Consider the following 17895-nt stretch of genomic DNA (forward strand, 5'->3'; position numbering starts at 1 on the left):
GCTATCCGGCCTGATCCCACTTTCCAGCTCTTGGTCCATAGCCTTGTAAGTTACGGCAGTTACAGTGCGTATCCAAGTACTTTTTAAATGTGATGAGGGTTTCTGCCTTTACCACCCATTCAGGCACTGAGTTCCAGATCCCCACCTACCTCTGGGTGAAAAAATGTCTCCTCAAATCCCCTCTGATCCTTCTACCAATTACCTCAAATCTCTGCCCCCTGATTATCGACCCGAGATGCTGGATCAATTGTTAATTTTAGCGCGGAGATTGATAGCTTCTTGTTAACCAGGGGTATTGCGGGATACGGGGCCATATGGTGTTAGGTCGCAGATCAGCCGTGGTCTCATTGAATGGTGGAACGGGCTCGGGGGGCTGAATGTCCTGCTGCTATGTTGCTAGAGGCGAGGCTGCTGTGCACTGATGCAGGACAGCAAAATACAATTGGCCACTTGGCCCCTGGGCTGTTGGGGAGAGCTGTGTGGGGGGGGGAGGGGGGGGTTAGTGTTCAGGAGCACGTGTTCAAACCCAGTGGAGCAAAGGTGGTGCGGCCACGTGACCCCCCCCGCCTGCGTGGTGACGTAGTGCGCTGCGTGCGTGGCGCGGTCACGTGAGCGGAGCCGAGTCCGGGCAAGGAGGCGGTAGCCGACATTTTGTGAGGATCAGCCGGAAGCCGCGGGTAGGTGAGAGGTGGGGCCCTGTAGGCTGAAGGTGCTGGGGGCTTCCCTCCTCTCCCCCTTGTCTGTACACCCACCCGGGGGGGGAGGCCGGAGTGGAGGCCCGTACGGTTTGCCGGGCCGGGCGGTGAAGGCCGCAGGGGCCGCGGCGGCGGCCATTTTGTGAAGGGCGGCCCCCGGGGGCTGAGGAAGAGAGAGAGAGAGAGAGAGACCCTGCGGGAGACCTGACAGGCAGCCGAGCGTCCGCTCCCGCCTCCTGTCGGCAGCGCAGTCCGGGGCCTGAGCGCTGGGTGAGGGCAGCAAGTGAAGACCCGGGGCCCGGGCTGTCAGCCGTGGCTCAGCGGGCAGCACTCCTCTCTCTCAGTCCCAAGGTTGTGGCTCCAAGTCCCACTCCAGAAACTGAAGCACAAAAATCCAGGCTGACACTGAGGGAGCGCCGCACTGTCGGAGGGGCGGTGCTGAGGGAGCGCCGCACTGTCGGAGGGGGGATGCTGAGGGAGCGCCGCACTGTCGGAGGGGCGGTGCTGAGGGAGCGCCGCACTGTCGGAGGGGCGGTGCTGAGGGAGCGCCGCACTGTCGGAGGGGGGATGCTGAGGGAGCGCCGCACTGTCGGAGGGGCGGTGCTGAGGGAGCGCCGCACTGTCGGAGGGGGGATGCTGAGGGAGCGCCGCACTGTCGGAGGGGCGGTGCTGAGGGAGCGCCGCACTGTCGGAGGGGCGGTGCTGAGGGAGCGCCGCACTGTCGGAGGGGCGGTGCTGAGGGAGCGCCGCACTGTCGGAGGGGCGGTGCTGAGGGAGCGCCGCACTGTCGGAGGGGGGATGCTGAGGGAGCGCCGCACTGTCGGAGGGGCGGTGCTGAGGGAGCGCCGCACTGTCGGAGGGGGGATGCTGAGGGAGCGCCGCACTGTCGGAGGGGCGGTGCTGAGGGAGCGCCGCACTGTCGGAGGGGCGGTGCTGAGGGAGCGCCGCACTGTCGGAGGGGCGGTGCTGAGGGAGCGCTGCACTGTCGGAGCTGCTGTCTTTCGGACGAGATGTCTGCTCTCTCAGGTGGACGTAAAAGATCCCACGGCACTATTTTGAAAAAGAGCTGGGGAGTTCGTCCCCGTGTCCTGGACAATATTTATCCCTCAACCAGCGTTACTAAAAAGGCAGGTTATCCGGTCATTATCACATTGCTGTTTATGGGAGCTTGCTGTGCGCAAACCTGCTGCCGCTTATCCTACATTACAACCATGACCGCACTTCAAAAAGTACTTCATTGACAGTAAAGTGCTTTGAGACGTTGGGTGGTCGTGAAAGATGCTATGTAAATGCTCATTTTCATTTCTTTACGGTCACTGTTGTAATGTAGGGAACGCAGCAGCTCCTACAAACAGCAATGTGATAATGGCCAGATAACCTGTTTTAGTGATGTTGGTTGAGGGATAAATATTGGCCAGGACACTGCGGAGAACTCCCCTGCTTTTCAAAATACTGGTCATGGGATTTTTTACGTCCACCTGAGAGGGCAGATGAGGCCTCGGTTTAACGTCTCATCCGAAAAACGGCATCTCCGACGGCACAGCACTCCTTCAGTCTTGCACTTGAATATCAGCCTGGATTTTTGTGCTTAAGTCTCTGGAGTGGGACTTGAACCCACAACCTTCTGACTCAGAGACAAGAGTGTTACCGACTGAGCCATGGCTGACACTTTAGGAATCCTTGGCACTATTCAATGAAGAACAAGGCAGTACTGGTTTCCTGGTATTATGCCACTAAAAAAAAATAAGGAAATTATCTGGTCATGTCACCAAGGAAATCCAATAAGGAATTCAGAAGAAATGTCTTTACCCAGAGAGTGGTGAAAATATGGAACTTGCTACCACGGGAAGTGGTTGAAGTGAATAGTATAGATGCATTTAAGGGGAGGCCAAATAAGCATGGCATAGAAAGGCATAGAAGCTTATGCTCGAGTTAGTTGAGGAAAGACAGGAGGAGAGTGCAGCATAAACATCGACATGGACTGATTGGGCCGAATGGCCTGTTTGTGCTGTATATCCTATGTATCTCATTGCTGTTTGAGAGTTCTGGCTGTGCATGTAGATTGGCTGCCATTGGGGGCGTCAGCCTGTATTTTGTGGTCAAGTCTGTACAGAGGAATTTGATCCCACAGCCTTCTGACTCAGGCGCGAATGCTACCCACCCCACTGAGTAACGGCTTACAACAATAGTGATTTAGGAGCAGGCATGCTAGAAAATTCTCCTCTCCCCGGTCCTTGCTGAGTGAGTCTTGAGGCCAATTGTAACTCTGCACATACTCGGTGATCCAATTTAGAACCTTCTGGTCTCTCTGGCTTGGTACCGCACCATATGTACTTTACCCTACGTGCCTGACCTTATTATTTGTGTCTCTTAAAATGAATGATTTGAACTTGAGAGTTCTCTTTGTATTTAATAGTTTGCTTAAAGATCTAAAATTAGATTCACTGAATAATTCTGTTGATGTAATTGCAGCATGTTAACTCCCTTTTTGTATTAAAAAAAAGATTTCATTGCAGATGTTTGGCATAATAGTAAAATACCTCCATTATATTGATATGTGGCTAATTTCTGTAATTATGCAGACAGTGAAATGTTGGACGCCCTTGAGATCTAAGCAGAGTACAATATTCGGTTAGCTTTGACTAAACAGGTTGAAGCCTACTTGTTTAATACAGTGGGTAATAAACTTGCCCTGATCCTTGTTTACCTGACTGGTTGCATCACCGTTTCCAATTGTAAGATCTAGTGCCGATTAAAAGCTGAGAAGTGGCATTCTGTAAACTCTCAAAATACAGGCGTAGCTTACCGTTCAGTGAAGGCAGGTGGATTGAGATGGGTTTTTAATTTAATGGGTCACTTTTTGTGAAATTAGTCATTTTGGAAGTCAAATTAATTTCAATATCCAGGTTGAATGTAATACAACAACTACACATTTCTAGATATTGTTACATACTTACTGTCCCAAACATAATGCATACTGTGTCAGTACAATGTAATGCTGGTTGTGTGGACTTTTCCTCCTACTGTCCATTTGAATAGTGAAAGACACCTAGCAATACAATTATCTAAACATTGAAATGTACATCAGATCAGAGTTCTGATTATTGATCTACCTTTGAGTTTAGTATCTAACCTGTGTTCATCACACTCGATGTTGCGTTTTGTTACGTGTGCAAAAGAATATTTTTGAAGAGAAAGCCAGTCATTGACCTGGAGCCTGAAGTTTACAAGCTGTTACGATTGACCTCAGCAGCTGCATTGGCCCAGGATTTGCATACTTGAGCATCTCCTTTAAAAAATGTCAGCTGAAATGGCGACCAGGGCAAAATTGAAAACAATTGGTACATATTTCAGATTGAATGGTTCTTGGCTCAGCATGTACTTTGGTCCATATTTGCAAATTAGAAGGTAGGCTATGACGGTCACAATAGCGGGAATGGGCGAGAAAACCAGGAACATCTTGATGAAGATGTGATCAATACCACGAGGGCCATTAGTTTATCTCTTTACTAATGCTTATGGATTTGTTGTCTGTTCTGTTTTCAGCTTTTGCAGTATGCCTTTTTATTAGTATAATTCTGGGTTTTGCCTGTACAAATTTGGGTTTTGAGCTGTATAATAGTAGGGTGGAGTACTGGTGCTGGCAGGAATGTTGGCTAAATTAAAAGCATCTCAGCAGATATGATATTGACACGCAATGTGTATTTGTTTAAATACATTTTTTCTGAGACTATTGGTTCCAGTGTCACAAATAAGTTCACGAGAGACTGGTCTAGTTTGGGGGTCGCTTTGTCACAAGTCAAGTTCCCACTGTCACAGGAAAGGTTTAATTGTGTTTTTACAGCCGGTATCTCTGTCTTGTGCTGGTATAGGAAATTACAGCATGACTTAATTCATTGAAGTGGTAAAACTGACTAGTTACTGACCCAGCTGATTTAGACTTGATTGCAACCCATAATTGGTCTTGTTAGTCAGTCCGGACACTATACTGCTGTCTTGTGTTTTGGAGAAAATGGCGTGGTGATTTGAGTATGTTCCTGCCTCTGCTCAATGCAATGTAAGATTTCCAACGGTCTGAACTTGTTTTAAGATGCGTAGCAGGTTGAAAGTTTTGTTTTAGTGTGCCTTCCTAGTTGCTCAATACATTTCATCATTGATTTAGCTTTGAGGGAGATTTGACCTCTGTTTTCTAACTTGTTAGCTTGCTATAGGTGCCCAGAGCACAAGATTAACCAATCTAAACAAAGCCGAGGAGAATTTTCTCTCCCTGTGCCTCAGTTTGGTGCATATGTCCTACAATCTCCCTATAAAAGTTGCACTGATTAGTGCCTTAAAGTAAGGCTGTGTAAATATCTGGTTAGGAAGAGGATTGAACATTACAGGCACAAATATATCGTCTACAGGAAGTGATCATTCTTGTGAAGCTTGGGCAATGCCTTTGGAAAGCAACGGGCCGTGTTTAAATAGCATAGATAGGGGGATAGGCATATTTCCTGCATTCTGCTTGATAAACTTTGGGGAGCACAAAGACATTTGTCTAATTTTCTTGCCCGGGTGAAGTGGGGTACATTGGACTTGGCCTGTCCCTTGCTCCTCAATTTGGGACTCTGTTATCACTGGAAATTCAGCACAGTAATTTTGGTGCTATGAAAAGTTTCACTCTTTGGCCATTTGAACTATGAAGCACCGGGGAGTACAATTCTAGATTTTTTTCCCCAATTAAATTTGGACATTTTTAATTCATTTTTGGGAAATGGAGATCGTTGGCAAAGCTGGATAATCTTGCCAACCCCCAGTTTCCTATGTCCAGAGGGAGTATTTTGACCTGTATAATACTAGGGTGAAGTACTGTTGGGTACAACACCTGTCACTGGTGAGGAGAACAGTTTGAGATGGTGGGTTAAGAGCAATAGACAGCATTAAATGATATCTGCTAAAGTGCTATACAGCACATTGCTATCTGTGGACGAATGACATGCGCATAGGTCTTACTGGGATCAGATAACTGTGTGATGGCCTTGTTTCATGGTTTGAATTCTGTGTTTGTCTGAGAGATAGCTAATCAGGATTCCTCAGAACAAACAGTGAATAGGAAAAAAACAGACCCACAAAAGAGAGAACTGAATTGGAGAATGAATATGAAAAGTATTTAAAAAAAAAAACTGACCACGATTTGTTGATGTTTAGATTAAAAACGATATAACTGCAAAGCTTGCTATTTGGATTCTGCAGCATTTTGGGGATATCCAGTTTCCGGTACAGGCAGAGCTGCAGCTCTCGATAGAATATTTCTACTTTTGCCAGGTTAATTTCAAATCAACTCCATCCTTTTTGTTTCGTAGCCTATTAAATTTTGTTTTTCTGTTCCACTTCCATTCAGGTATTCTTTCCCTTTCTCCACTCTTCAGTTCTGCATCAAGAGCTAGAATCTTGCCTCTGACAGTAGCACGTACTCAGAGTTACAAGGTTGTGGGTTAAAGCCCCACTTCAGGACGTGAGCGTGTCATCTAGCTTGCTATTTGAGTGCAGTACTGAGGGGAGTGCTGCATTGTCAGATGCCATCCTTTGGATGAGGCTTGAGGCCTACACTAAAGATAGCATGGCACTATTTGAAGAAGAGCAGAGAGTTCGCCCAGTGTCCCGACTAATATTCCTCTCTCAACTCATTAAAAACAGATTTACCTCATTCGTCGCATTGTTCTTGGGATCTTACTGTTGTTAATACGGATTCTTTTTCCCTCAATCTGTTTCAGCGAATACACTGACACGCGAACACCTCTTGCCTTTTCTGTAAAAGACCTTTATTGAAGATTCTGCAGTTGTCTGCATCTTGACCATTTCTTTAGCTATTTTCCCATGATTCCCTATCTCCATCCTTTTGCCACCTTCTCTAGCCATCTACCACTTTCGCAACCCTTTTACACATTCTCACTGTGTGCAGTGAAGGTTCTCTAGATTGATCCCTGGATGAGAGGGATCCCTATGAGGAGAGATTGAGTAGACTGGGCTGATACTCTCTGGAGTTTAGAAGAACGAGCGGTTATTTCATTGAAACATACAAGATTCTGAGCAGGATTGGCAAGGTAGATGCTGAGAGGTTGCTTCTCCTGGTCAGAGAGTCTAGAACTAGGGGGTATAGTCTCAGGATAAGGGGTCGGCCATTTAAGATTGAGAGGAGGAGGAATTTCTTCACTTGTGAATCTTTGGAATTCTCTACTCCAAAGGACTGTGGATGCTGAGTTGTTGAGCATGTTCAAGGTGAAGATAGATTTTTGGACTCTAGAGGAATCAATGGATATGGGGATCGGGTGGGAAAGTGGAGTTGAGGTTGAAGATCAGCCATGATATTGAATGGCGGAGCAGGCTCGAGGGGATGGATAGCGTACTCCTCCTAATTCTTATCATCTTACAGTAGGACTGACTGACTCAATGTATTTGAAACACATGTTTGAGGAGGCGATAATGCAAGTGTTTTTTTTACTAATCTTTCCACTGATTTCATAGCTGTTTCTGTGTGCTGTAATACAAGTCTGGCGTCATCCATTGAGAATTGCTCCCGGTTTACCTGAAAACACGCCACTGCGTTTTGAAGTTGGCTGCTCAGTATGGGAGCTGTTTGTAGCAGCACAGACATCCCTTGTACCAAGTGTCTAGTTTGACAGTGGATCAACAGGCCTTCACTTTTAAAGCTGCTCCCGCTTATCTTTTGGGCCAGTTGGCTATGTTCCATTGTAAGAGGTTTGTTGCTGGAGACTTGTCTGAAGGCCCTGCTTAGCAGAGGTAGCACTTGAAACTTCCCATCCACGACTTTTCCAGTCCTGTTTATCAGTGTTGTCGCTGTTTATATTGGCGGTAACAAATCGGGAAATATCACTTTAAACGAATGTACTTTACTGTACGATGCGTTGCTTGTGTGAATTTTTTGGCTTATCACTTCAAATTGCTCCCAGCATCACCATCAATACCCCTCCATTTACATTTCACCCGGCTGCATTCTCCATGAGGTACCACGCAGGAGCAGAGTTTAGGCGTATGTGACCCGAAGAATTGGGTCTCTGCTGTCTGCAGGCGACCAAGTAAGTTGAGTTGTTTCTTTTTCTTCCTCTCTTCCCTTTCTCCCCAACATCCCCCCCCCTTTTTAAAAAAAAAAAAATCCACAAGACTTTTGCAGTAGTTTTTTGATTATATATTCAGTGAGTTAAGTTCCCACATTATTCCCATTTTTAATGGAAGGTTTGACTCACTGCCTAGTGCAGAGTTTTGCTGCAGATGCATTATAACATGCTGTGCCATGCACATCTGAGGTTCTCCGTCCTCTCAGCCCCCCCCTCCCCCAACTATAAAATACTTGTGGTCTGGACTGTTCATACTTGTGGCCTTGCATGTTCCCATAAGGGACAGCTGGAATTTGAGGCATTGATTGAACCACCCTCTGTCACAATCAATCGTGTGCATCACTGTCCCATTCATTGGATTGTGTGTCAAAGAAATTCAATTAGAATTTGAAGTATGTATAATATCTGACTAAAATGCACGCTGGAGACTGGTTGTTGACGAATAGCCCATCTAGCTCCACTGATTGTTCTTAGTGTAATTTTGCACACTATACGAGGGAGTGATGTTTTATGCAAGGTTTTATGGTGGTAGATACTTGGGAGTGTTAGAAGACTGCATTAAGGGATTACCTAATACAGGTTGAACCCCTCTTATCCCGCACCCTCAGGACCTGGCCTGTACCGGATAAGGGATTTTGCCAGATGAGGGGAGGTCATGTTAAATTGGATGGTACAGGTACTGAGCAAGAGGATATTGGGGCTGGGAGTGTGGCAGAGATTGTGTGGGGGGCGGTGGATCGTGGGGTCAGGCCAGCGATTTCGAGAGTTGGCAGCGAGGAAGGACTTCAGTTTGTTCATGTCGGAGTTCTATGCATGCGCCACCCGGTGGCCGGGAATGATGCAGGATGAGGGGTGGTGCCGGATATGGGAGTCCTAGATAAGGGAGGTTCAACCTGCAATAGTCAATGCCAATACAAATATGGATCTAAGGGGGATTATGTGGTGCAGTAGGTTTTGATCTCTGGGATCCAGACTTTGAATGCAACCCAGACTGATGGAATCGAAGTTTTCTCCTTTCTGTTGGTTGTAAAGCTTAAAGAGCCCGTCCTTACTGGGTTTGCCATATATGTGACTCCAGTCCCACACCAACACGGTTAACTGCCTGTGAAGTGGCCTAGCAAACCATTGTTGTATCCAAACAGCTACAAAGACTGCAACATTTCAAGGTGGCGGCCCACCACCACCTTCTCTGGGCAACGAGGGCAGTAAATGCTGGCGAGGCCCACGTCCCGAGAATGAATATATTAAGGTAGTCGCGCTTTGGTTCCCAGTAAGCTTGGGCTGAAAGCCCTGATGTGCTTCAGATTTGGTACTAAATTCACAATCCTTGGGACAAACACTGCCGCAGTAAGGAATACTCTGCTGATAGAGCCAGGCCAGATGTTAAAGCAGAAGGAGATTTTTTTTTATCCTGACCTCTGAGGACCTCTGGCATGTGATCAGCAGCAATTGTCTAGACCTGGAAGCAGTTGAGGGTTTCTTATAACTTTTGTGAATCGCGGCACTTCCACAACTAGCATCGCTGCAGGATGGTTTCACTTTTCACTGAAGTGAAGTTGTAGTGGAAATATGGAGTGGGCCAAGAGTCCACTGTAGTTCCACTTCGATCTGAGGTCAGGTTGGCACCATCTCCAGATTTATTTATTCTCTGGGTGCGGGCATCGCTGGCAAGACCAGCATTTATGGAAAACCTGGAACGAGGGGGGTCACAGTCTCAGGATAAGGGGTCGGCCATTTAGGACTGAGATGAGGAGAAATGTCTTCACTCAGGGTTGTGAATCTTTGGAATTCTCTACTCCAGAGAGTTGTGGATGCTCAGTCGTTGAGTATATTCAAGACGCAGATCGATAGAAACATAGAAACATAGAAACATAGAAAATAGGTGCAGGAGTAGGCCATTCGGCCCTTCTAGCCTGCACCGCCATTCAATGAGTTCATGGCTGAACATGAAACTTCAGTACCCCCTTCCTGCTTTCTCGCCATACCCCTTGATCCCCCGAGTAGTAAGGACTTCATCTAACTCCCTTTTGAATATATTTAGTGAATTGGCCTCAACTACTTTCTGTGGTAGAGAATTCCACAGGTTCACCACTCTCTGGGTGAAGAAGTTTCTCCTCATCTCGGTCCTAAATGGCTTACCCCTTATCCTCAGACTGTGACCCCTGGTTCTGGACTTCCCCAACATTGGGAACATTCTTTCTGCATCTAACCTGTCTAAACCCGTCAGAATTTTAAACGTTTCTATGAGATCCCCTCTCATTCTTCTGAACTCCAGTGAATACAAGCCCAGTTGATCCAATCTTTCTTGATAGGTCAGTCCCGCCATCCCGGGAATCAGTCTGGTGAACCTTCGCTGCACTCCCTCAATAGCAAGAATGTCCTTCCTCAAGTTAGGAGACCAAAACTGTACACAATACTCCAGATTTTTGGCCATTGAGGGACTTGAGGGATATAGAGATTGGGCGGAAAGGTGAAGTTAAGGTTGAAGAACAGCCATGTACTTATTGAATGACGGAGGAGGCTCAAGAGGCCGTTTGGCCTACTGCTTTTTGTTATTACCCTAGTTGGCCTGAGAAAGTGGAGGTGAGCTGCTACCTTGAACTGCTGCAGTCTGAGTGGTTTGCTGGGCCGCTTCACAGGGCTGTTAGGAGTCAACCGCGTTGGTGTGGGACTGGAGTCAAAAATAGGCCCAGAACGGGTAAGGATGGGCTGATTTCCTTCCCAAAAGGGCCTGAGTGAACCAATTGGGTTATAATTCCTCCTGAATGGGCAGGGCTGGTTTGTGCTGTAACAAACTCTGATGGAATAAAGGCAGTCTCCAACCACGAAACACAATATCTGGTGTTGCCATGTCCCTGCTGAAATGGACCGAGGTCTTGAGGGGGATGGGAGTATGCAGGAAGGACCGTTTGTTTTACGCAAATATATTTTCCATGTGATGGATTTAAATCTTCCATCTGCCAAGGAATTGGGAGCCTGGCTGCCACCCCGGAGAGTGCAACTGATATTGCCGCGTTTGGGCAGCTTGCTGAATGGGCAGGGCTGCTTTGTCGCATTGCAGACTTCAGTTTACCGGAGCTGTCATTGCAGAGTGTGTGTGCTTTTCCTCGGGAACGGGCCACGCCCGGGCTTGCACATAAAATAAAAACACGCCACATCGCAAACGGGTAAAATCAGCCAGGGGAGGGAAACGAAGCCATTGCAAAGCAAAAGGGCCGCTGCAACCTCTTCTCCACACCGGAGAGACAGGACATTGCTGTGATATCTGACCGCTCTCCCATTACATTCAAATGAAGCCACCGCCCCTCCAAGAATGCACGCTTTCCCTTTAACCTCTCGGCTCCGCTAAGATAGGCGATGACTTTGCTTAGCAGGGTGTTTGCGAGCGGTACGTGTGGCGAATGCAGCAGGATTTCCTTTGAAAGGGTGTATCAGTATATTGCTGGAAAGAGCTCGTTCTGGGAGACGGTACATTGTAACACGGAGAATGAATGTACAGTACTGCATTAAGTATGCTTATCGGCGTGTTTTGTCTTCAGCTGGTGTAGCAGAGCCAGAGTTAAATGGTCCATTTTGGAGTCTAAACCTGGTTTTGAACTGGTCTGTGTATTGATGTAACATTTGTGAATTGTTTGTAGTTTCAGGAGGGGTAGAGTATATCGAGTGATATTAAAAGCTAGGTTACCTTTTTATAAGTTTAGCTTGCTTGTGGTCTTTTTACATATATTTGCCACGGATATTTTGGCCCTGCTATCTGGTGTAATGTTCCTGTTCTGTGCAAATATGATTTCAGTGACTTAAATGAAGGATATAGTCTTGGTGATCTTATGCTGGGCGGTATGTACTAAACCGTTGAGTCTTAAGCACTGCAGATCTCTCAGAAAAGGGTTGTAAATTACGCCAGAAAATGTGGTTGTTTGTTTTTGGATTTTTTGCTGAGGATTCTAGGTGCAGAGCCAAACCCCATAGTGCAGGACAGCTCCATGTTTGAGAACAGTAGGAGAGACGAGGTGAACGGTGACTAGGTGGCTGCCAGCTTGGATTTTAAAAGGGTATTGATTGTAATTTGAAAGGAAAGGTGGGGGATGGCGATCCGATGCTTGAGAGAATGAATGTGAGACTGTATGAAGCTTGATTTCACACAGTGTGGGTGTAGGGCTGGGGGAGAGCGCATGGTTTAGATAGAAAAGAAAGACTTGCATTTATATAGCACCTTTCACGACCTCCGGACATCCCAAAGCGCTTTACAGCTAATGAAGTGTCGTCACATAATGTAGGAATCCTCGCACGTTTAGCAGCTTGCTCGGTGGATTTAGAAAGCCCACATAGCGTGGCAACTGTACAAATGGAGAGTTTTTCACACCAGAAGAATGCTTCCCTTAAGTCTTCTGTACCGTCTTTTGGCTATGGAAGCTTTTTTACCTAATGTCCCGTGTCAGTTATTGCTGTATTAAATACTCCACAGAACCTGATAGTTCTTGTGAAGATAGTGAGAGAAGTCTGACTTTGGCCTGGAGGTATGCAGGTCAGAATTGAATAGTTCGGGTGCAATGATGGAGGAATAGCCTCAAGCTCATCATAGGCAGTCCCTCGAAATCGAGGAAGACTTGCTTCCACTCTAAAAGTGAGTTCTCAGGTGACTGTACAGTCCAATACAGGAATTACAGTCTCTGTCAAAGGTGGGACAGACAGTAGTTGAAGGAAAGGGTGGGTGGGGACCCTGGGTTGCCGTACGCTCCTTCTGCTTGATTTCTGCATGCTCTCGGCAAGAGACTCGAGGTGCTCAACGCCCTTCCGGATTCTTTGTCTCCATTTAGGGCGGTTTTGGGCAAGGGATTCCCAGGTGGGGATGTTGCACTTTATCAAGGAGGCTTTGAGAATGTCCTTGAAACGTTTCCTCTGCCCACGTGGGTGTTCTGAGTAGAGCGCTTGCTTTGGGAGTCTTGTGTGGGCATGCGGACGATGTGGCCTGCCCAACAGAGCTGGTTGAGTGTGGTCAGTGCTTCGATGCTGGGGATGTTGTCCTGATAGAAGAACAATGACGTTGGTGTGTGTATCTATCCTCCCAGTGGATTTGCAGGGTCTTGCAGAGGCAGCGCTGATGGTACTTCTCCAGCACTTTGAGGTATCTACTGTATATGGTTCATGTCTCTGAGCCATACAGGAGGGTGGGTATCACTACTGCCCTGTTGACTATAAGCTTGGTGCCAGATTTGAGGTCCTGGTCTTCAAACACACTCTTCCGCAGGTGACCGAAGGCTGCTCTGACGCATTGGAGGTGGTGTTGGACCTCGTCATTGATGTCTGCCCTTGCTGATAGTATGCTCCCGAGTAATGGAAAATAGTCCACGTTGTCCAAAGCCGTGTCGTGGATTTTGATGACCAGGGGGCAGTGCTGTGTGGCGGGGTCAGGTTGGTGGAGGAACTATGTCTTACGGATGTTTAGTGTAAGGACCATGCTTTCGTACACCTTGGTGAAGATGTTGACGATGACTTAGAGTTCGGCCTTGGTGCGCAGACACAGGCGTTGTCCGCATGCTGTGGTTCAATGACAAAGAGGATGGGACGACCTTGGATATAGCCTAGAGGCGACAAAAGTTGAACAGGTTCCCATTGGTTCTATAGTTTATTTGCACTCCAGCGGGGAGCTTGTTGAGAGTGAGATGGAGCATTGAAGCAAGGAAGATCAAGAGGAGCGTTGGCGCGATACTCAGCCCTGCTTGACCCCGGTCCGGACATGGATTGGGTCTGTGGTGGATCCATTGGTCAGGATCACGACTTGCATGTCGTTGTGGAGCAGGCAGAGGATGGTGACAAACTTCTGGGGGCAGCTGAAACAGAGAAGGACGCTCCATAGTCCATCGTGGTTGACAGTGTCAAAGGCCTTGTGAGGTCAAAGGCGGCCATGTACAAGGGTTGGAGCTGTTCCTGCATTTCTCATGATTTTCACTGCGCGACAACTGTCAAGCAAGTCAGTTGTACCCCTAAGTGGATGGAATCCGCATTGTGACTCGGAGTAGATCTTCAGCCTCGGGGAGGAGGATTCTTGTGATGACTTTCCCAGTGGCCGACAGCAGGGAGATTCCTCTGTAGTTGTTGCATCTCTCTTATCTGGAAGGAGGAGAGCATGCCGGGAGATTTGAGATGCCGTAACCAGGACCATCTTTAAAAAAGGGGGAAAGTCCGACTGCGGCAACTGGGAAAGCCATCGCAAGAATCCGACTCGACTGTCTTCTCCCTGTGGCTAAAGAGCTCCTTCCAGAGTCGCAATGTGGATTCCGTCCACTAAGGGGTACAACGGGCATGATCTTCACCGCATGACAATTAAGAGAAATGCAGGGAACAGCACCAACCCTTGTACATGGCCGCCTTTGACCTCGCAAAGGCCTTTGACACTGTCAACCGCGGGGGATTATAGAGCGTCCTCCTCCATTTCGGCTGCCCCCAAAAGTTTGTCACCATCCACCGCCTGCTCCACGACGACATGCAAGCTGAGATCCTGACCAATGGATCCACCACAGACCCAATCCACGTCCGGACTGGGGTCAAGCAGGGCTGCGTCCTCTTCTCTATCTTCCTTGCTGCAATGCCCCATCTCACGCTCAACAAGCTCCTGGCTGGAGTGGAATTAAACTGTAGAACTAATGGGAACCTGTTCAACCTTCGTCGCCTCCTGGCTAGATCCAAGGTTGTCCCATCCTCTGTCATCGAACTACAGTATGTGGACGACGCTTGCGTCTGTGCACATTGAGGCAGAACTCCCAATCATCGTCAACATCTTCACCGAGGCATACGAAAACATGGGCCTTAAGACAAAGGTCCTCCACCAAACTGACCCCGCCATACAGCACTCTTTCCCCCCGCCCCCGTCATTAAAATCCATGGCGCAGCCTTGGAAAACGTGGACCATTTTCCATACCTCGGGAGCCGACTATCAGCAAGGGCAGACATAGATGACGAGGTCTAACACCACCTCCAATGTGCCAGGGTAGCCTTCGGTCGCCTGAGGAAGAGAGTGTGCAAAGACCAGGACCTCAAATCTGGCACCAAGCTTAGTGATACTCTCCCTCCTATATGGCTCAGAAACATGGATCATATACAGTAACGCTGGAGAAATACCACCAGCGCTGGTACTTCGTAAGATCCTGCAAATCCACCGGGAGGATAGACGCACCAACGTCTGTGTCCTTGATCAGGCCAGCATCGAAACACTGACCACACTCGACCAGCTCCATTGGGTGGGCCACATAGTCAGCATGCCCGACATGAGACTCCCAAAGCAAATGCTCTCTTCGGAACTCTTACACGGCAAGCGAGCCCCAGGTTGGCAGAGGAAATGTTTCAAGGACACCCTCAAAGCCTCCTTGATAAAATGCAACATCCTCACCGACACCTGGGAGTCGCTGGCCAAAGACCGCCCTAAGTGGAGGAAGAGCATCCAGGAGGGCGCTGAGCACCTCGAGTCTCGCCGCCAAGAGCATGCAAAAACCAAAAGCAGGCAGCGGAAGGAGCGTGCAGCAAACCAGACTCCCCACTCATCCTTTCCTTCAACCACTGTCTGTCCCACCTCTGATCGAGACTGTAATTCCTGTATTGGACTGTACAACCAGCTGCGAACTCGCTTTGAGTGGAAGCAGGTCTTCCTCAATTTCGAGGGACTGCCTATGATGAGCTGTCACTCATTGTCTTTTGGGGTTGAGCGATTGCAGGCCTCTTCAGGAAGTGAGATGTTTGCACTTTATTTGCTAGAAATACAAACGGAAAAGGGAACTGGCGATCAAAATGCTGAGCAAGCTGTGTTGGCACAGTGGATCACTACTTTATTACAATCTTGCACTCTGCTGTTCTCTGAACATTGTTTTAAATCCATGTGCCCCTGTTCAAACAATCCATTTCCATCTAACTCTTACCTTTTACTGACTAAGATTCTGAGGGGGATTGACACAATCCCCCTCAATCACAGCTTTCGAAAGGGAGATGGCTAAGTACCTGAATGAAAATATTTTGCAGGGCTATGGGGGAAAGGGCGGGTGAGTAAAACGAAAGGAGGTGCTCTTGCAGAGAGCCGGCACAGGCTCAAAGGGCCGAATGGTCGTCTTCCGTGCTGTAACCATTCTATGATTCTGTGACAGGGTAGATGCTGAGAGGTTGTTTTACCTGCCTGAGGAGTCTAGAACTAGGGGGCATAGTCTCAGGATAAGGGGTCAGCCATTTCGGACTGAAATCGGGAGGGATTTCTTCAGAGTTATGAATCTTTGAAATTCTCTACCCCAAAGGGCTGTGGATGCTGAGTCATTGAGTATACTCAAGGCTGAAATCGCGAGATTTGTGGACTCGGGGAATCAAGGGATATGGGGATCAGGTGGGAAAGTAAAGTTGAGATTGAAGATCAGCCATGATCTTATTGAATGGCGGAGCAGGCTTAAGGGGTTGTATGGCCTACTCCTTTTAATTCTTATGTTCTTACGAATACTGTGACTTGATGAATAAAAGGGGCAAAACTTGCTCTTGAACAAAATTTGTATGTGCAATGACATTTTCTTGCTTTGCTTCAGGTCTTTTAATCAACATGGGAAGGGAGGACTAACCAAGGCTCTATCATGATTGGAGGCTTATTCATTTACAACCACAAGGGGGAAGTTCTCATCTCCCGAGTCTACAGGGATGACATTGGGTAAGTGCCATTGCCAGTTGATACTGAAACAGGCTTTCTGTTCCAGGAATCAGTTTACCTTTGCGTTGCATTGTGAAGGAGGTGCCTCAAGGGAACTGGAGAGCCACCTCAAGAACTGATGTTTCTCAGGCTCTTGTGGAGGCAGCAGCTCTGCGGACAGCATTTACCACAGGCCGCCATTGTTTGTGGCTGGCTATTTTGGGCTTGTTAATCAAGTCCAACAAAACGGTTTTCTGCTTGCTGGTAGAGACTGCCCTTCTCCAACCTTCAGCCAGAAATGTGTGGTGACTTGCAATTGGAAAACAATAATGCGTGTTTGCACTCAAAACTGACTCCAATAAAAGTTAGACTTGCAGAATACGTTACTCATATGGGCACTCTATAATAAACTGCCAAAAGAAATTCCAACCATATGCAATTTAAACTTGTTAAACTAAGGAGCTAGAAGCATGAACAAAGAAGTAAAATGAAATGGTGCAACTGCCTCAACTCTTGCTGGTCTCAGTGACTGTTGTGACATTTACGCCAACCCGTCTTTCCCTGCTGCTCTCAAAATGCTGACTGGCACCGCTGTGAAACTTGTGTGGTGCTTGAACTTATTGAGCTGCTGCCCTCTGGCTTTCATGTTTCTCAACCGGCAGCGAGATCAAAATCGCAATTAATTAATTTGTAAACCGGTCAAAAGTGATAAAGGGGGAATCCTGTTTACTGGAAGCAGCCCTTCCTGCCTTCGAACTCCAGCGTGGATATGAGCAAACCCTTCCAAGCTCTGAATCATAGAAGTTTATGGCATAGAAGGAGGCCATTCGGCTCATGTCTGTGCCGACTGAAAAAGAGCTATCCAGCCTAATCCCACTTTCCAGCTCTTGGGTCTGTAGCCTTGCAGGTTTCTGCCTCTATCACCCTTTCAGACAGTGAGCTCCAGATCCCCACCACCTTCTGGATGTCAAACTCTCAACTCCCCTCTAATCCTTCTACTAATTACTTTAAATCTATGCCCCCTGGATATTGACCTCTCTGCTAGGGGAAATAGGTCCCTCCTATCTACTCCAATCTAGGCCCTTCATCATTTTATACACCTCAATTAAGTCTCCTCTCCGCCCCCTCTGTTCCAAAGAAAACCCCAGCCTATTCAGTCTTTCCTCATAGCTAAAATTCTGCAGTTTTGACAACATCCTCATAAATCTCCCCTGTGCCCTCTCCAGTGCAATCATGTATGCAGTTCTCTAGCTGTGGTCTAACCAGTGTTTTATATACTTCAAGCATAACCTCCCTGCTCATTTATTCTATGCCTCGGCTAATAATTCATTTGCTGTCTTCACTGCAGCCTTGTTTAAAGCACAATCATGTAGGAGTTTTAACGTTGAACTGTTTCAAACCTAGTCTTGTTTCAACATCACATTTTCTTCCC

General features: G+C 47.5%; 1 protein-coding gene across 5 annotated transcripts in view; it reads left to right on the plus strand.

Moving 5' to 3' along the window:
* Positions 1-585: 585 nt before the first annotated feature.
* Positions 586-17895, plus strand: part of LOC139266024 (AP-2 complex subunit mu) — a 63976-nt gene continuing 46666 nt past the window's right edge. The window contains exons 1-2 of one of the 5 annotated variants that reach the window (XM_070883790.1): positions 586-677; positions 16366-16484. In XM_070883790.1, the coding sequence (XP_070739891.1) occupies positions 16411-16484 (74 nt within the window). In that variant the 5' untranslated portion in view covers positions 586-677; positions 16366-16410. Of the gene's footprint in view, positions 682-944; positions 966-11214; positions 11304-16365; positions 16485-17895 lie in introns of those variants that run through there. The other 4 variants (XM_070883793.1, XM_070883795.1, XM_070883794.1 and 1 more) reach the window with 4 other exon arrangements.

The sequence above is a fragment of the Pristiophorus japonicus genome, chromosome 6 (assembly GCF_044704955.1).
Source record: "Pristiophorus japonicus isolate sPriJap1 chromosome 6, sPriJap1.hap1, whole genome shotgun sequence".
NCBI lineage: Eukaryota > Metazoa > Chordata > Chondrichthyes > Pristiophoridae > Pristiophorus > Pristiophorus japonicus.